The sequence below is a fragment of the Copadichromis virginalis genome, linkage group LG11 (assembly GCF_057382275.1).
Source record: "Copadichromis virginalis isolate Kocher_CV1m ecotype Utaka linkage group LG11, C_Virginalis_male_GT1.1, whole genome shotgun sequence".
Lineage (NCBI taxonomy): Eukaryota > Metazoa > Chordata > Actinopteri > Cichliformes > Cichlidae > Copadichromis > Copadichromis virginalis.
The window spans coordinates 21,623,456-21,639,775 of NC_140628.1; the positions used below are offsets into that span (position 1 = coordinate 21,623,456).

The 16,320-nt window shown below is 43.6% G+C and overlaps 1 protein-coding gene across 2 annotated transcripts in view; it reads left to right on the forward strand.

The window, feature by feature from the left end:
• The window catches only part of nbeal2 (neurobeachin-like 2), a 32,456-nt gene extending 17,472 nt beyond the window's left edge, over positions 1-14,984 (forward strand). The window contains exons 21-55 of one of the 2 annotated variants that reach the window (XM_085473674.1): positions 79-238; positions 567-669; positions 851-1,001; positions 1,239-1,394; positions 1,516-1,675; positions 2,170-2,258; positions 2,367-3,080; positions 3,214-3,398; positions 3,569-3,725; positions 4,766-4,909; positions 5,556-5,879; positions 7,035-7,184; positions 7,269-7,426; positions 7,550-7,674; positions 7,762-7,879; positions 7,984-8,141; positions 8,221-8,354; positions 8,509-8,616; positions 8,709-8,804; positions 8,911-9,035; positions 9,122-9,262; positions 9,350-9,480; positions 9,569-9,678; positions 9,792-9,909; positions 10,022-10,119; positions 10,222-10,335; positions 10,434-10,517; positions 10,632-10,741; positions 11,375-11,547; positions 11,635-11,729; positions 11,855-11,971; positions 12,490-12,651; positions 12,750-12,898; positions 13,013-13,148; positions 13,304-14,984. In XM_085473674.1, coding sequence (XP_085329800.1) covers positions 79-238; positions 567-669; positions 851-1,001; positions 1,239-1,394; positions 1,516-1,675; positions 2,170-2,258; positions 2,367-3,080; positions 3,214-3,398; positions 3,569-3,725; positions 4,766-4,909; positions 5,556-5,879; positions 7,035-7,184; positions 7,269-7,426; positions 7,550-7,674; positions 7,762-7,879; positions 7,984-8,141; positions 8,221-8,354; positions 8,509-8,616; positions 8,709-8,804; positions 8,911-9,035; positions 9,122-9,262; positions 9,350-9,480; positions 9,569-9,678; positions 9,792-9,909; positions 10,022-10,119; positions 10,222-10,335; positions 10,434-10,517; positions 10,632-10,741; positions 11,375-11,547; positions 11,635-11,729; positions 11,855-11,971; positions 12,490-12,651; positions 12,750-12,898; positions 13,013-13,148; positions 13,304-13,411 — 5,361 coding nt within the window. In that variant the 3' untranslated portion in view covers positions 13,412-14,984. The remainder of the gene's footprint in view (positions 1-78; positions 239-566; positions 670-850; positions 1,002-1,238; positions 1,395-1,515; positions 1,676-2,169; positions 2,259-2,366; positions 3,081-3,213; positions 3,399-3,568; positions 3,726-4,765; positions 4,910-5,555; positions 5,880-7,034; positions 7,185-7,268; positions 7,427-7,549; positions 7,675-7,761; positions 7,880-7,983; positions 8,142-8,220; positions 8,355-8,508; positions 8,617-8,708; positions 8,805-8,910; positions 9,036-9,121; positions 9,263-9,349; positions 9,481-9,568; positions 9,679-9,791; positions 9,910-10,021; positions 10,120-10,221; positions 10,336-10,433; positions 10,518-10,631; positions 10,742-11,374; positions 11,548-11,634; positions 11,730-11,854; positions 11,972-12,489; positions 12,652-12,749; positions 12,899-13,012; positions 13,149-13,303) is intronic. The other variant, XM_085473675.1, reaches the window with a different exon arrangement.
• Positions 14,985-16,320: the final 1,336 nt, after the last annotated feature.

Below are 16,320 nucleotides of genomic sequence, written 5' to 3' on the forward strand. Positions count from 1 at the left end.
CTTCATTCCCAAAAATCCAGATAAATGAAAGCAAACTGAACTTTAATACAAACTGCTATCTGCTTGTTTCTTCTGCAGGTTCCAGGCAGTATGATGGACATGAATGTTTTAATAGCATGTCAGCTGCTGCTGGAGCAGGTTTTCAATGAGGGCAACAGTCTGCTCTTACAGCATCTCTACCAGCACCTGCTCTTTAATTTCCGCATCTGGACCAAAAGCCACTTTGCTGTTTGTCTGGGTAAGCCACAAGCAGCCCCTTGTTGTGGAGTAATGCACCTGTGAACCTTTTAATGTCTGCCGAAGCTTTTTGTGTCCCTTTTTATACATGTGCACATGGTGGGAGGAGAAGGAGACGGGTCAAAGCACAACAGAGTGGGGGCTGAATACATTAATGTCTCAAGTTCAGGCTGTGGGACGGGTCAAAAGGGAATCGGTGACTGATGCACCACTTCAACGCCCCGTGTTATAAATTGCTGCTCCTCTTCACCACAGTCTTGCATATTAGTTTGACATTTCTAAATGTCAGCCTGAAAGAAGATGACAAAAGTATTCTTTGTCTCCCAAAGCACACATACAATACCTGCAGTCTGTGATAAACAAAAGCAAGCAGCGGATGAGGAGGAAGTACGGCGTTCAGTACATACTGGATACCGTTCGAACATACTACAGGTAAACCTTCTGTTACGATGATGAACGGTCACATTAGGTAAATGATTAGTGTATTCAAAAATACTCATCACTCTTATCGGGTTATTGTAAATATCCGTGTTTTGTTCACTCCCCTTTGATACCAAAACGTTGTTCCTCAGATGGGATTTCATTGAATTCATTGAAATATCTTTGGTCACAGTGTGGAGAAAGACGGCAGCTCTCTGTCTGATGAGAAGCAGACGATTCAAACCTCTCTCTTCGCCTTGCTGAAAGATTTTCTTAAGTCTCCTACACAAGAGGAGCTTCACTGCGTCCTTGCCTACGTTCTGACTGTAGGAGAGGAGCAGCAGGTAATAACTCGCATGTTTTACAGCTGTTTTTATTTCAGGAGTTTAAAATTGCTATCATTTGACCTTTTCCGTGTAATATTTTACTCCTAATCTCTTTTTCTTTATATGTTGTTTTGGTATATCTGCACTTTTCGAAATGCTCTTTGTGCAACTTCAAACTTTACCCTCCCTACTCCACATTTCTTGGCTCTTCATCAACCTCCTCCTTCACATCTTTCCCGTGTCTCTCTCACTCAGGTGGTGAAGGCCTTGGATGTGCTGTATGAGCTCTTGAGGAGCAGCCCTCCTCGCGAGCAGGTGCAGACAGTGCTGCTGGAGTGGGGCGTGGAGCAGCTGTACAGTTTGCTGCTCAATCCAAGCTTTGGGGATGAGGCCAGAGAGAGGGTCTTCAGGGTGAGATCCAGTCACCGGACCTCTGCTTAACATATTGCAATTTATTAAACAGCAGATATGTGCATCGTACTGTAAACTGTGAAAATGGGATCCTCACAGTTTCCCTGTGGTTACCTTCTAGGTTTTGTACAAGATCCTCAAGAGCGAGCGTGTGTCGGAGCGCAACAAGCATCGCATTAAACTAAGGGATTTTGGCTATCGTGGACTTGTTTGCTGTCTTGATAACATTCCCGTAACCATGACCACTGTCCGGTGTCTGTACGAGCAGGTCCTCGCTACAGGTAATACAAACACAAGAGTTTTCCTTTTATGATGGAAATGGATGACAAAAAACATTTATCTGATGTTTAGATAAGAAAGCTGCGCTTTAGCCCAAAATCAAGTGCAGTGGTCAGTCCTGTTTTTTGTAATGCTTTGAGAAAATAATATAATAATAGTTATAAAACGTTCTAATAATGACAAAATAGTGAATTAAATTGAATGTTTCACTAAAGGTTCATAAATGTATGTAAGATTAAAAAAGCAGCAGGCAGAAGTCCAAAAAAGAAACTCTCTCCCAACTCGCCTAGCTTGCTTTTTCATGCCTCCCAGACCTTCTCAGATACAATATGCTGAAAAATGATTGCAGGTTTCTGTTTGAAAGTGACGCTGAAAACATATTGCCTACCCCAGCCTTGAATCGACTAACCAAACAAACTGAATAAACAGCAATAACTTCCTTCCATTAAAACAAGCTTGAAATGATGAAACCAATGAATTAACTGCTGCTCCACAGATGCCAGTCCTAGTTTTAGAGACCTCCTGGCTGTGGCCTGTCTGTCCCATCGAGCTGAACTTACTGTCCGACTGGACGTGTGTCGCAAGGTCAGTCTGCTTAAGAAGTCGTGCTCTTATAAAACTGGCTTTTTCCCTCCTATCCCACCAAAAGATTTATTCTCAGTAATGAAAAGCTCTTGTTCTGTTTTACCCCAGCTCTTTCATCTGATCTACTCCAATGAGGATTACGTGAAACAGCTTGCGAAGCAGCCTGGCTGGCAGGATGTTCTCACCAAACTCTATGTGAAAGAGTCCTATGAGGCCCACGCCGCCACCATTGCCGACTCGAGCAACCACACTCCAGCAGAACCAAACTACCGGCCGCCTCTGCGCAGAGAGCAATCCCTGGTCATAGAGGACGCACGCACAGACATTTTCATGAACTACCGCACCTCGCAGGAAATCGAGGATGAGGACGAGGAGGATGAAGGTGGACAGCGGGACATCTCTGAGGGTTTCTCGGATTTATCACAGTCGCCTCCCAGTGGAGGCGGAGGCCCGCTGAAAAACTTCACAGGCTCCCTGCATTTCAAGTCGTTTGACTCGGTGGATCAGGGGAGCCACTCATCCTCTACCTCCAATCCCGTTGACATCGCCTCGTCTCACCATGAAGAAGAGGGAAGGGACTACCATCCGCTCTCCCCCTTCGGTACATCACCTTTTGATTTGGATTTGCCAGGTGTGGGAGAGACTGGCACACACACACCTGCTGGTAGTCTGACCAACACACCATCCCCTCTAGAGCACTACAAACCATTCCCACCGCTCAGACCAAGGAAGAGCTCCAGTTTGTCCAATGTGCTGGATGACACCAGCTATGGGACCGATCCTCCTACTGGAGACACAATCTCCAACACGTCCAACCCACAGGTATGCCTGCTCCCTTAATGCGGGTTTCACTGCACTTAGCATGTAAATCCAGGCTTTGAAATCTCGTTCCTTGTCTATGATATCTGATGAGATTTTGTTGAGCTCCATTTACCAGCTATTGTTCACACTGCAGCAGACCCCTGAGGAGGAGCTGTGCAACCTGCTAACCAACATCGTGTTCTCCGTCCTGTGGAGCGGCAGCGGAGCGGAGGGCGCGGAAGATGTGGTGTGGAGAGAGCGAGGACAGGTATTTTCTGTTCTCACCAAACTGGGCTCCTCCTGCCAGCTGGTCCGCCCTCCCGATGACATCAAACGCAGGTTAGTTACGCGGACTTGGAGAAGAAACGCACCAGGAGTGAGCCTGTCTCGCAGCTGAAAAAACAAACGAAACCACTCCTTCATCTGTATCACCTTATTGTAAATATCTAGAAGCACCGTCTTGTTATGCAGTGAATTATTCAAAGTCTGTTTGCTGCTTTGTGCATCAGCTTGTTGGAGATGATGCTGGAGTCATCACTGTCAGACCTGAGGGACGCCCAGGGAGCGTTCCTGCCTTTCTGTCCCAGTCTCGTTCGGCTCCTCAGGCTGCTGCAGGACTTCCTGTTTGCAGAGGGTACAAACAACCACGCGCTGTGGAGTGAAAAGGTATATTAGCTGATTCATGTAACAGCAACTCATTCAAGTGTTGCATTATTGAAAGCCTGTATTTAACTCTCATAAGTGAAAAACACCAAAGACAAAAGAAAGTCCCTGACAAATTTGATTTAATATTTTATGGTTATATAAGCAAAATGAATCAATACACCAAGAAAAAATATGCTCTTAATAAAACCTGCCAATTTGTAGCCCAAATAATGTCACATTTTCTCCTCTTTATCAGTCCAAATTCTTCAGTTTTAAACACAAAGCACAAGTGCTCAATTTAAGTATAATCAGCTTACTGAATATCCTCATGATTGTGTCTTATTTTATCTCTTTCTATATGTGAGTTGAATTTCAAAATAAAATTCAAGCTAGTACAGATCAGTAACGTTAGCTTAGCTTAGCACAGGGTTTTTAGAAAAAGGTGGCCTGGCAGTTTCTGTGACTGCTCCAAGACCAAGAAACGGTCATAAAATTTGTAAATGTGCTCCACCTTCATGATCCTTTTTACAAAGTACTTATAATGTGTATATAATGTGTTTCTCACTACAAGGTGCTCATCTCCCATCAGAATCAAACAGGGATACACAGTGGCTTACCCCAAAACACCTTGGTTTGTAGACAGAGCAAGCAAGGAACGGCTGTGATTGGTAGAAAGCCTGCTCTGACACCATGCTGAGTCATGACTGACCCTTTGTTGTTTTAAAGGAAGATTTTATTATTTTGCGATGCAGCTACGTTAGCCATTGATTTTCTCATATAACGCTCAGCGAGAAAATAAATCAGTGTTTCCAAAAAAGATTCTCAGACTTTCCCTGAAAACTAGAAAAGTACTATATAAGAACCAGTCCATGTACTAAATGTGGAACTTGCTCTACTGAAGGGTGGAGAGGCGTGGTTGGGTGAGAAGTTTGCATTTGAATAACCTTTAAAGTCAGGCTGTACTGAATGGCTTTGGATTTTTATAGACGCTGCAAGGTGTGGAAACAGGTCTAGGCTTTGTCTTGAGTTCTTTGTTGACAGATGTTGTTGTTCTGTTGCAGATCTTTGAAGGGGTGGTGAACCTGCTGGACAAGTTAAACGCCTGGCATAGCACCCCTGGAAGTCCAGGAAACACTGAACTGAAGGAAATGGCCCAGATCGGCCTGCGTATCATCACCGGATATATCCAACAGCAGCACCCCACGGTCAGCTGCAACCACGATATTATGCACCAACCATATATGTCAAATACTTTTCACCAAGCATGTCTTTCACAACGCAAACACCTGCAACATTGAATTTTGCAGAACTGTAAAGGTTTACAGTCCCTATCATGATAAGTAAACCCAGATAAAGATAGTTTTTAAATACCAGGCCTTCTATGGCTTTCTGTTCAAAGATATTGCAGTCATACTTTTTAGGGAGTGTTCTGTATGAAAGGGCAGCTTCTCTCTGAGTTATCACGGCTGTTGTGGCTGTTCTCGCTGTAGGATAGAGAGAGCAGTGTTAAATGAACTGACCATAAGGCTTTCCATTACATGCTGCTGGTTTCATTCATCTCCTAAGTAGTGCAACTCCCCCTTTTGTCACTTTAAAGATATATTAACTTAATTGCACTTTGACACATATCACAATTTTTGGTCTACTAAGGAAAGTAAAATGAATCAGGTGTTTGGAGGTAGTCATGGATATTTGCTATGTACACAAGTGTGATTTTGAGGGACTTTTTAACCAGTTTCTTTTTAACTTCTCAATCAAATACTGATATAACACATAAAAAATGTGCCTATAATAATAAATTAGTGTTATTTTTTTCTTTCTGAGATCTATGTGTCTGTTTCCCCTTATCAGGTGAGTGAGATGGCCTATCTCAAGCTCCACAGCCTTCTTCAGACTGTGCTCTGCCTGAGCTGGGAAGAGGTGTGCTTCTTGCTGGGGCGGATTGGTTCCCCCTTGTGGCCTGGTGGTGCAATGGACAACACCAACTACGGACAGCCAGAGACCTTTTCCCACCTTGTGCCCATCGTGCGTACGCTACTTGACCAGCACGCCGACCCCGTCAACCTCCAGAAGCTCCTGCCCAACCTGCCCATCACCAACGGCAGCACCACCTTCGCCCAGGACCTGAAGGCCTATTGTCAAACACTGGAGTGGCAAGGCTTTTACCAGCAGCAGGTCAGTGTCCGCTGAAATGGGGCATTTAAAAATAGATGCCATTTATCTTTTGTTTAGGGAGTCTCGAGAACTTGTTCTCCTCACTAAGCACGTTTAATAAAGCGTGCACTCTGATACGGCTGCCTCTGTTCTCTGTCAGGTTTGTGTACTTTAGGAATATTTGCGGTTTTATTTTCAGGCTTTACCAGTTACCTCCCGGTGGGCAACTGAGAAATCTAATGCAAAGTTTAAAAAAAAAAAGAAAAGCTATCACAAGTTTAGAAAAATGAAAAGGCAATCTTAAACTCCCTAATGTTGCCTGGTATTTTAGGCAGAGCTTAGTTTATGCTTGTACTTGCACCTTAAATAGTTCATGAACTGATGCCAAACAGACACACTCCACACTGAGCTCAGCATTGATTTATCATTGCGCTGCGTGACAGTGTGTGTTTATAAATCTGCTTCGTTTAGATTACTTATGTATACGGATCCCGCAGTACATTAACCAGTATGGCATAACTTTGGCTAACGTGAAACTTCCAGGGCGCTTTTTTCATGCAGAAAGCGATCACATACCGTCTGTCTTAGTGTGTTTTCAGTTTATTTTTAGAACAGTTTGTTGTAAATGTGCTTACAGTTTTAGCATTTAGCGTTAAAGCAGTAAGAATCTTAATACGCAGTGCTTAACGGTTAACGACAGAAGGTTTATGCCACAGCTGCCCTAAATAAAACAATATTGGTCCTGACCAAAATGATGTTCTTGTCATGGTTAATGTGCAAGCTCTCTAATTGAAATGATATTTGATATTTAGTTTGAATGACTGAGTGTTACCTTGAATAATTTTTGACTTCTCAAAGATGACCAGTGTGCTGGCTGTGTGACCAAAATCAGTTTGCTTATTTGCTTTTATTAACCACTTCAAAAACAGTGTCCGAGCTGGGAGACAATACCAGAGTATCATTAATTCCTGCATAAACTCTGACACTGTCTCTCTGTGTTTTAAACGTGCTGCGGTCCAGAGTGTTTTTGTCCTATCTTGCACTTATATAGCATATTGGAATCCTTTCCGTCTGGCTTCAAAGCCTTTCCTAGTACAGAGACGGCTTTTGTTCTGTTTAAGCTGCGTTTAAATGTGCTTTATAAACACATTATACTTACTTCAATTGCGCCTCTAGGTTCAGCCCACCATGGAGCAGTACGAGCTGGACACGTTTGGGAGGAGCCATGACATCATGTCCAATTTCTGGAACTCGTGCTTCGATGACCTGATGAGTACAGCCTTTAAACAGGAGAAAGAAAGATCTGACAGCAAATCCAAATTTCAGGTTAAGACCTTACGACCTTCGCACTGCAAACTGCCGAAATACAGTTTCGCATCGTTTACTTCATGCATGTGCCTGTAAAAACAGGAGGCAATAGTGGATCCCTGCTTGAAGCGAGCCCGGACTGAGAACAACAGGTACCTCATTTGGCAGAAGCAGAGCTCCAGCCAGCAGGGGGTGGTGTGGCTGCACTGGAAGTCTCTCCGCAGGCTTTTGACCTGTGAGAGAGCAGCATGGGCCAACAGGTACGACAGCTCCTCTCAGCTCTGATCAAGATATCATGTTTAGCTGTGGATTTTTAAGACTAAGTTGTTACTGTGCTCACTACCCAAAATGTTCTGATGTGTACTTTGTGTCTTTGATCCCAGAGTTCAGCCGGAAGTAAAATGGAAATTGTCCAATGCAGAGACATATTCAAAGATGCGCCTCAAACTTGTGCCCAACTATAACTACGATCCACACAGCGAGGCCAGCGCCCTGCGGGATAACATGGGTATGCCACAGACTGTAAGCACGTGAGTGTTTTTTCTCAAAGTACAAAGCTGCACTCACCACGTTGCCATATTTCTGTGATTATCAGGAGCTGAAAGCCCCCGTGGCTCCGAACCCCTCCCACTGGCTGTTGCTAAGGAAGCAAAAGTAAGCGACATGGAGGACGATCAGTTAGGAGAAGAGGACCTTCTCTTTTGGGATAAGACGTGAGTTCTGCAGAGCTACTGCCACCTTCTGCTGCAGGTTTCAGTATTAAAAAATGTAAGGTATGGACATCCACTGAAGCTGTACTTTTTTTCAATGCTCGCAGGGCGGAGGGAGAAGACGAGAGCCAGAAAGAAAAGCTGGTTCTGTCTGAAGACTGTGAGCTCATCACCATCGTGGCAGTTGTTCCCGGTCGTCTGGAGGTTACCACACATCACTTGTACTTCTATGACTGCAGCAGTGAGAAAGAGGAGACAGAGGAGGGTGAGAAATCTTTGACACTGTGGAAAAAAACCCAAAACACGTGTCCAAGCTGAGGTCACTAATAAATGTGTCCCCCCAGGAATTGGGTTTGATTTCAAGCGACCTCTGTCACAGCTCAGAGAGGTTCATTTGAGGCGCTACAACCTGCGAAGGTCTGCACTGGAGCTTTTCTTCATCGACCAGGCTCACTACTTCATCAACTTCAAAAAGAAGGTGACGCCTGATTTAAATTGAACTGCTCAGGAAGCTGCAGCCATAATTGAAACTAAAGAGCTTCTGCTGTTTAGTTTCAGTGAAGTCTGTGCTTTTGAAGTTATGAAACTGCGGCTTCTGTGCTCTCTAAGATTCTCAATCTCTCACCCTTCAGGTACGAAACAAAGTCTATTCTAGGATACTCGGTCTGCGGCCTCCAAACCTCTTTTACTTTGGCTCCCGCTCTCCCCAAGAGCTGCTGAAGGCATCTGGGCTCACACAGGTCTTAATTCATATCATTTCTTCAGACATTCTTCAGACAAAGATCATCAATCATGTACATGTTTGTGACCAGTCCAGTATTGATGTTAACAGAAATGGGTGTGCAGAGAGATCTCCAATTTTGAGTATTTGATGCAACTGAACACCATTGCTGGACGCACTTACAACGACCTGTCGCAGTACCCTGTGGTAAGTGTGCCGCACTTGTATCTGCTACCACTGCTATCACCAAAGAGTTTGCACTTTCAGTGTGAGCAAATGCTACAGTGAGTTGTGTGTTTTTGTTTCTCTTCAGTTTCCCTGGGTCTTGTGCGACTACACCTCTACTGTTCTGGATCTGGAGGACCCTGCAGTGTTCAGGGATTTATCCAAACCCATCGGTGTGGTCAACCCACGTCATGCACAGAATGTCAGAGAGAAGTAAGTGGGTCTTGAAGCAGTTCCTGTGTTACCACCTGAATCGATAATATAAATAATTTGTTGACATATTTTTCTTTATTCTTTAGATATGAGAGCTTTGAGGACCCAACGGGCACCATTGACAAATTCCACTATGGCACACACTACTCTAATGCAGCAGGAGTCATGCACTACATGATCCGCATGGAGCCATTCACCACCCTGCATATCCAGCTACAGAGTGGAAAGTGGGTGGGAGTGCTGACTAGTTCAGGAGTTTCTTGAGTTTCCTGGTATCTTGTTTTCTCACACAGGTCTTTGTTGCCACTGTTTAGGTTTGACTGCTCTGACAGACAGTTCCACTCGGTGGCAGCAGCCTGGCAGGCTCGCATGGAGAGTCCAGCTGATGTCAAAGAGCTCATCCCAGAGTTCTTTTACTTCCCAGAATTCCTGCAGAATATGAACGGTAAAGAGTGCCCATATATATATATTTTGTCAAATAAATGCTTAAAGATGAAAAATATTAACTCATAGCTGCTCCATGACTGTTATAGGCTTCGACCTAGGCCAGTTACAGATATCTCAGGAGCCTGTGACAGATGTTGTGCTGCCTCGCTGGGCGACATCAAGGGAAGACTTTATCAGAAAACACAAGAAAGCCCTGGTGAGTCTACACAAACATCCTGTGTCTCTAAAACTTACTCATGCATTTTCTTGTGAGAATATTTTGTTAAGGAAACTGCTAAAGAACGTAATTTCTTTTATCTTAAACTGTAGGAGTCTGAGTACGTGTCCAATCACCTCCATGAGTGGATTGACCTGATCTTTGGTTATAAGCAGAGAGGCGAAGAGGCAGTGAATGCCCTCAATGTCTTCTACTACTGTACTTATGAGGGTAAGGCTAGAATAAAGAACAGGAAAAAAAGAGGAAACTTCACTCAGCATTAATTGTTATTCTGTTTTCTTGGTTGTGGCTCTTTCTTACAGTTTTCTTGACCTCTGTGCAGGTGCAGTAGATCTGGATGCAATAGCCAATGAGAATGAGCGCAAGGCCTTGGAGGGCATCATCAGCAACTTTGGACAGACACCTTGTCAGCTCCTTAAGGTACACTCAAAATATTTCACAGCTTTTTTCAAGATAAATAATAATCTGACTTTTTGTTTAAAAAAAAAGCAGCAGTGTTATAACACATTTGTGTCCAATCAGGAGCCTCATCCGCCTCGCATGTCAGCTGAGAACGCATCAAGGCGGCAGGCCCGTCTGGACACTCTCCCCCTGAATATCTTTGAACATATCCAAAAACTCCGGCCATTTAAGGAGGTACGGCCTAAAATCTTTTTAAACTCATTCCTCAACTCAAATAATGAATATTAAGTCATGTTTGTGTATGTGTATGTGTTTATTCGTGTGTGCCTCAGGTGGTAAGTGATGGCTTTCCTGTGGTCCAAGCTGTGGTACCAAAGACACAGACCCGCTCCATCACCCAGGGCTCAGATATACTGGTAAGGACCAAATTCATAACTAAACCCAGGCAGTAGCAACAGTAAGACATTTGTGTTAGATAGTAGAGAAAAGGCTGGTGTAACTTTTGCATTAAGATGATTTTTCCTCTGTAGGTGACTGTCAGTTCCAACGGGTTGATAGGGACACACAACTGGCTGCCGTACGACAAAAACATCGCCAACTACTTCACCTTCTCTAAAGACCCCACGATGAATAATCCTAAGTGAGTGCCTTAACAAATAATACACCCATGGGAACTCCATTTTCTAGGGAGAAAAGTGTTCGTAAATTACACGTAATAATGTCCTGATAAGGGCCCAATTGCAGGACTCTAGAGGCAGGTGTGGCAAGCAGTAAAAGAGCTCTATTTAAAAGCTGATGGCAGAAGAAATCACACTACCCTGCTATTTTTTTCTTTTCTGAGAAGATCCTCTGAAGTACAGGATCCTTATCTGACTCTACAGAAATGGTGACAAGATTACTTTGGGTACTTTGTGCTTAAATTTAAATGTTTTGCAGTCATTGCAGCATTTCCCAGGATAAAGAAAATTCCTGATAGCTGGATGGAAGCACAACATCTGTCTGTCCTCGTCCGTGATGATTCAGAGTTCCTTTTAATTTGTTGAAATTTGCTTTACTGGATCTTATTTTCAGCTTATCGTTTCCATGGATCAGGAAGCAGGAAATAAATAACGATAAAAACCATTTGAACATTTTCTTTCACACAGGTTGTAATCTGCAGAAGTCGTGACAGTTTTATGGCACATTATAAATCGTCCACATTTAGACCACAGCTTGCTCTTGTTGTTTGTTTCGAAGTCGCTTTGATCTTTTCCAATCCCGCTTTGTGTCCCAGAACTCAGCGTTTCTTGAGCGGACCTTTCGCTCCTGGGGTCGACATCAGCGCTCAGGTGCTGGTCGTGTCTAATGATGGTCGCCTGCTGTTCAGCGGGGGACACTGGGATTGCAGTCTCCGCGTCACCCAGCTGGCGAAAGGCAAGCTGGTTGGAAGGATCTGCCGGCACGTTGGTGAGTTCTGATGGTTATCTGTCTTAAAGGAATATTTGTATTTTGCATTGTTGCGCATTTATCTGTGTTTCTGTGTGTTCTTCGAAGACGTTGTTACTTGCTTGGCTCTGGATCTCTGTGGCATCTACCTCATCTCTGGTTCAAGGGACACATCCTGTATAGTGTGGCAGGTTCTACAGCAGGTGATCATCTTTATGCTTAGCCTCACTCACATGCAGCAGTTGTAAATTGCACTAAGAAGCAGCTGTGCTCAAAATGAAGCCTTCACGCAAAGAGTCTCTCTTTTTTTTTTTTTTTTGTCATTCAGGGTGGTTTCTCCAGCAGCTTGTCTCCCCGGCCAGTACAGATTCTCTGTGGGCATGACCAGGAGGTAACCTGTGTGGCCATCAGCACTGAACTGGACATGGCTGTCTCAGGATCAAAGGTCAGAGATGTAAAACGTGGACGTGTTAAAGATGAAATAAAAGTACTTATGCTACTATTTAAGAGAGAAATTTAAAGATGTTATGCCAGCGATTTTTTTTTTAAAGTATCTCATTATTAAATGATCTAGATCTGTTTCACACATGAAGTCCAGGCAACGTTCAGAAAATCAAGCCAGGCTGTGGCCCAGTGTTGATCTTTTGCACATGTAGCATACAACAGAAGATAGTATGCTTCAGATGTGTTCTCCCTTCTGGAAATACTCCGTTTTTTTGATTAGAGTGCACAGAAGGCATCCTGCCAAGCTGCCCCTCAAACTTTTATATAAATAAATAGCATCAAATCCTCAGGGGGCAAACAGAAAATTCAGGTCTGCAATTCTTAGCTCTTATTACAGGAACTTAAACTTGACTTCTTACGCCAAGAGTTGTCACCTCGCAGCATGACAAGATGACAGGTTTAAGCTTGAAGTGCTGTTGGATCTTTAATGAAGCTCTGCTTGTGCTTCCTGTGTGCCAGGATGGAACTGTGATAGTGCACACAGTCCGACGAGGCCAGTTCTTGCGAACATTGCGGCCACCTAACGAAAGCTGCATACCCGCCCAAATCTCTGGGCTACAGGTGGGAATGGAAGGCCACATTGTGGTACAGACGTCTCTGGAGGAACGCTCCAACAAGAAGGCACGTCCAGTAAACATATATTTTCTAATGCATTCGAATGTACGGCTCCTTTTTTCTTTCCGCTTATGTCACTATCCAAATGTTGCTTATTCCTGCAGGGCAAGTACTCCATTCATGTTTACTCAGTGAACGGCTGTCTGCTGTCTTCTTTCACCATGGAGGAGCAGGTGACTGCACTCCACCTGGTGTCTGAATATGTCATCCTGGGAACTATTCAAGGCAACCTCCACATTCGGGACTTATACAGGTAAAGAGATGAAGAACACGGTGCAATGTTAATTTAAAGGCTGCTAATTTATAGCATTTGCACAAAACTTCAGAGCAAAAAAATGTTTGGTTCTAACTCTTCCCTCTTTTGCAGCCTGGATACTTTGGTGACACCCCTGGCCTTGAGGGTCACTGTGAGGAGTGTGTCTGTCACCAAAGAGTGCAGCCACATCCTAGTGGGACTAGAAGACGGGAAGTTAATTGTGGTGGGGGCTGGGAAACCAGAGGAGGTGAGAAGCAGGAGTGGTAACTGTCAGATGTGAGAGAGTGGGGGTGTGGGAAGGAGGCTCTTGTATGCTAAATATTTGCTGAAAACAAGGTTTTTCTTATGATAATCGAGCCTTTTTAGAAGTGAAGATTAACGTGCTGGCCCTCCTCCTTTCAGGTTCGCTCAGGACAATTCTCCCGTCGTCTGTGGGGCTCCACGCGCCGCATCTCTCAGGTGTCGTCAGGTGAAACCGAGTACAATCCCACAGAGAATGCTGGCAAATGAGACGAGCGACAGTCGGGAGGAACCCTGAGGACTCTGTAGGATGCATCGTCACACGCTCGCGAGACTCAACAAGGCCTCCTGTCCTTTACAAACTGTAAAGAATAGTAAACTATGCTCTCCAGCCAGCCACTTGTCTCTCTGAGAGAGCAACTATACACTGAGCACTTTCTACTCTTAAATGGTTTTATATTTTATTGCATATTTCATTGATGGTTACACTGTTTTTAATCAGCATCATTCCAAAGAGTGGCCTTGTTTTGTGTATGGAGAAGAGCTCCGTGTTTGCGGTTGTGGACTGCTGTCGAACTGTATGTGCTCTGAGTCATATTTCAGGGGACTGACTCACTCTGATCCACATTCAGCCTCAGACGCAAAGACGAGTCGTGCTGTGAACTCCCCGGGCTCCATGTTTTTCTCCTTTATTGTCGGAGACACGGCTACAATCCCTGTACTGTTGAATGTCCCAAAGCCATTCTTTGGCAATGGCAACTTCTTAAAACTCCTGAAAACTTGAAAAAAAACTACAGTAGATGTTGCTTGAGATTCCCAAATTGCAATACTGGTAATACCACAAAAGGTCAGATTTTGTAAAGAAAGACACGGGGTAACAAGGCTAGTATACTTAATGCCGTTTTATAATGTTTAGTGGTTGAAAGATCCTTATCCTAGCACCAGAAATACACCAGGATACCACATTTTATAATCTCTGCATTCCTTAAGGCTCTAGGTAATGTAAGACTGTTACAATTAAAGCAATAACTGCTTTAATGGTCAAGTATGTGAAGTATATTCGTTTTTTTAACTATGTGGAGTTTGGATGCAATGAACCTCAAATGCAGGGCCCTCTGTTGCCTTATTCATGATAGCGTTAAGGCTTTTATAAATTCTTCTGGAATGGTTTTGTTGCTACTCTGTTCACCATATGACTGTATTCCTGTTATATTTGAGCTCAAAAGTGCCTTTTTCATCTAAGGCCTTGTATAAACACTGAATCTAAAATCACTATATGTCAGATTTGTTGTCCCTGCTGATCCATTTTGAACACACTTTTCTACTCCACTGTGACTCAGACGTGGATTCGATGAACTGTTGACTGTGCTGGTATTGTAAAACCACTTATGAAGTACTGAGAACATCTGAAACATGTGTGTAGAAAGTCTGTCAGTGAGTTTTAGAGGAATTCACTTCCTGCCAGCTTTTTTTTTTTCCTTTTTCTTTTTTCTTTCTTTCTTTTTTTGTAATACTGCGGTTGGAACAAAGTCGATGTTTTGCAGTGTCATTAATGGGAGAAAGACAAAGGGAACTATCTGGGTGAAAGCAATACCCATAATATGTTGCACACATAAAATGACTAGTTGTCAGAGATTCTCTGAATAAATGCATAAGAAATGTAAAGGAAACTATATTTGAAATGAAATGTTTACTCCTCATTTCAACCTTTTTCTCCACTGTTTGATTCAATGGGTTCAGACTGTCTAAAAATCATATTTACACAGCAGTAAGATAAGGATAAATGTATAAGCTGTGCATTGCTGAGACAGTCTGTGAATAAAACACGTCTTGCAAATACTGATATCGGTTTATGACGTTTTGCTCTAACCAGGGCGAATGCATTATTTCACACAACTATGCAGTAACTCTCAGAGACTTTGAATTCATCAGTTTTAGATGTACGTCTTTGCAGTCATTGCAGTCCCGATCCTCCATCTAAAGCACTTTTGAGTCGTGCTGTATTTTACGTATTTTAATTTTGGTGTTGAAATCATTCAGATTCAAAGTGATCCGTAAGAAACGCCATGCGTGTTGCAGTTGGACTTGATCCATTTCTCTTTCCCACTGTTATTAAGTGGTGGCATTGCTCTAGTAAAAGAAACGTCCAGCTCCTTGTAACTTTAAAGACATTATTGTTTCTGTTTGCTCTCAGTGTGAGAAGTTGTATTGCTCCTTCCCGATGCTTACTTTCAATCGTCTTATTTTCAGTGAACCAACAGCCCTGTTACCTGAGGTTGATCAGATGATAGGGCTGAAAAATGAGCTCTGATTGTGCGTGTGTGTGTGTGTTTGTATATGTGTGTGTGTGTGTGTGTGTGTGTGTGTGAACCCCAGGAGGAAGGAAACTGATCTGCTGCCACAATGTAGCTCATCCAGCTCCTCCATAATCCCAGCCTTGCATGCATCTGTGATGTTAACCCTAAAAGAGTTGAAAAGGTCACAGCAAGCAAGAGCGCATTTACTTCAAGTGACTTTGATCTCCTGGTGGGCCGAACATCCTGTCAGCCTCCCCATAAACGCCTCTATGAGGTACAATTCAGTAGGGTTGGGAGGGGGGAGGTGGGTGGTAAAACTGACCTGTGGACCTCCAGTCAAATACAAACCACAGCGCAGTGAATAAGGGAAGTGTAGTAGGAGGGTGCAGTTGCTCTGATGTGGTCCCTCTGACAATGGAGGGAGGGATTAACACCTCGCTCCCAGTTGCTGCCAGCATCTCCGTCTGACCTCTCCAGACCTGAGGGCAGGCAGAGGGGATTGATTTCATGATATGCTGCAATTTTGGTGTTGTTCAAGATGTTCCTGCCAAGAACCGCAACAACTCTCAAATAGTCCTCGCTCAAACGACCTCAGATCCCAACCCCCGCGTCCTCCTCCTCTTCTTTTTTTTCCTCCACTGGTCCATTTCACCTTGGCCTGTGGAGAAGAACTTCATTTTCTTTCCTTTTTATAGCTTCCTTATCATTCCCAGTCATGTATAACTACAAACAAACTCTGATAAGCAGTTTGTGCTCCTACAGCCAGATAATGCAGACAAGTGAAGGGGGAAGACACTGATGAAGACTGTTTATTTTTCTGATTTATGATAAAACTTGCTTTGAAGGATGGTTACTGAATCCTAAAAAAAAAAAAAAAACAAC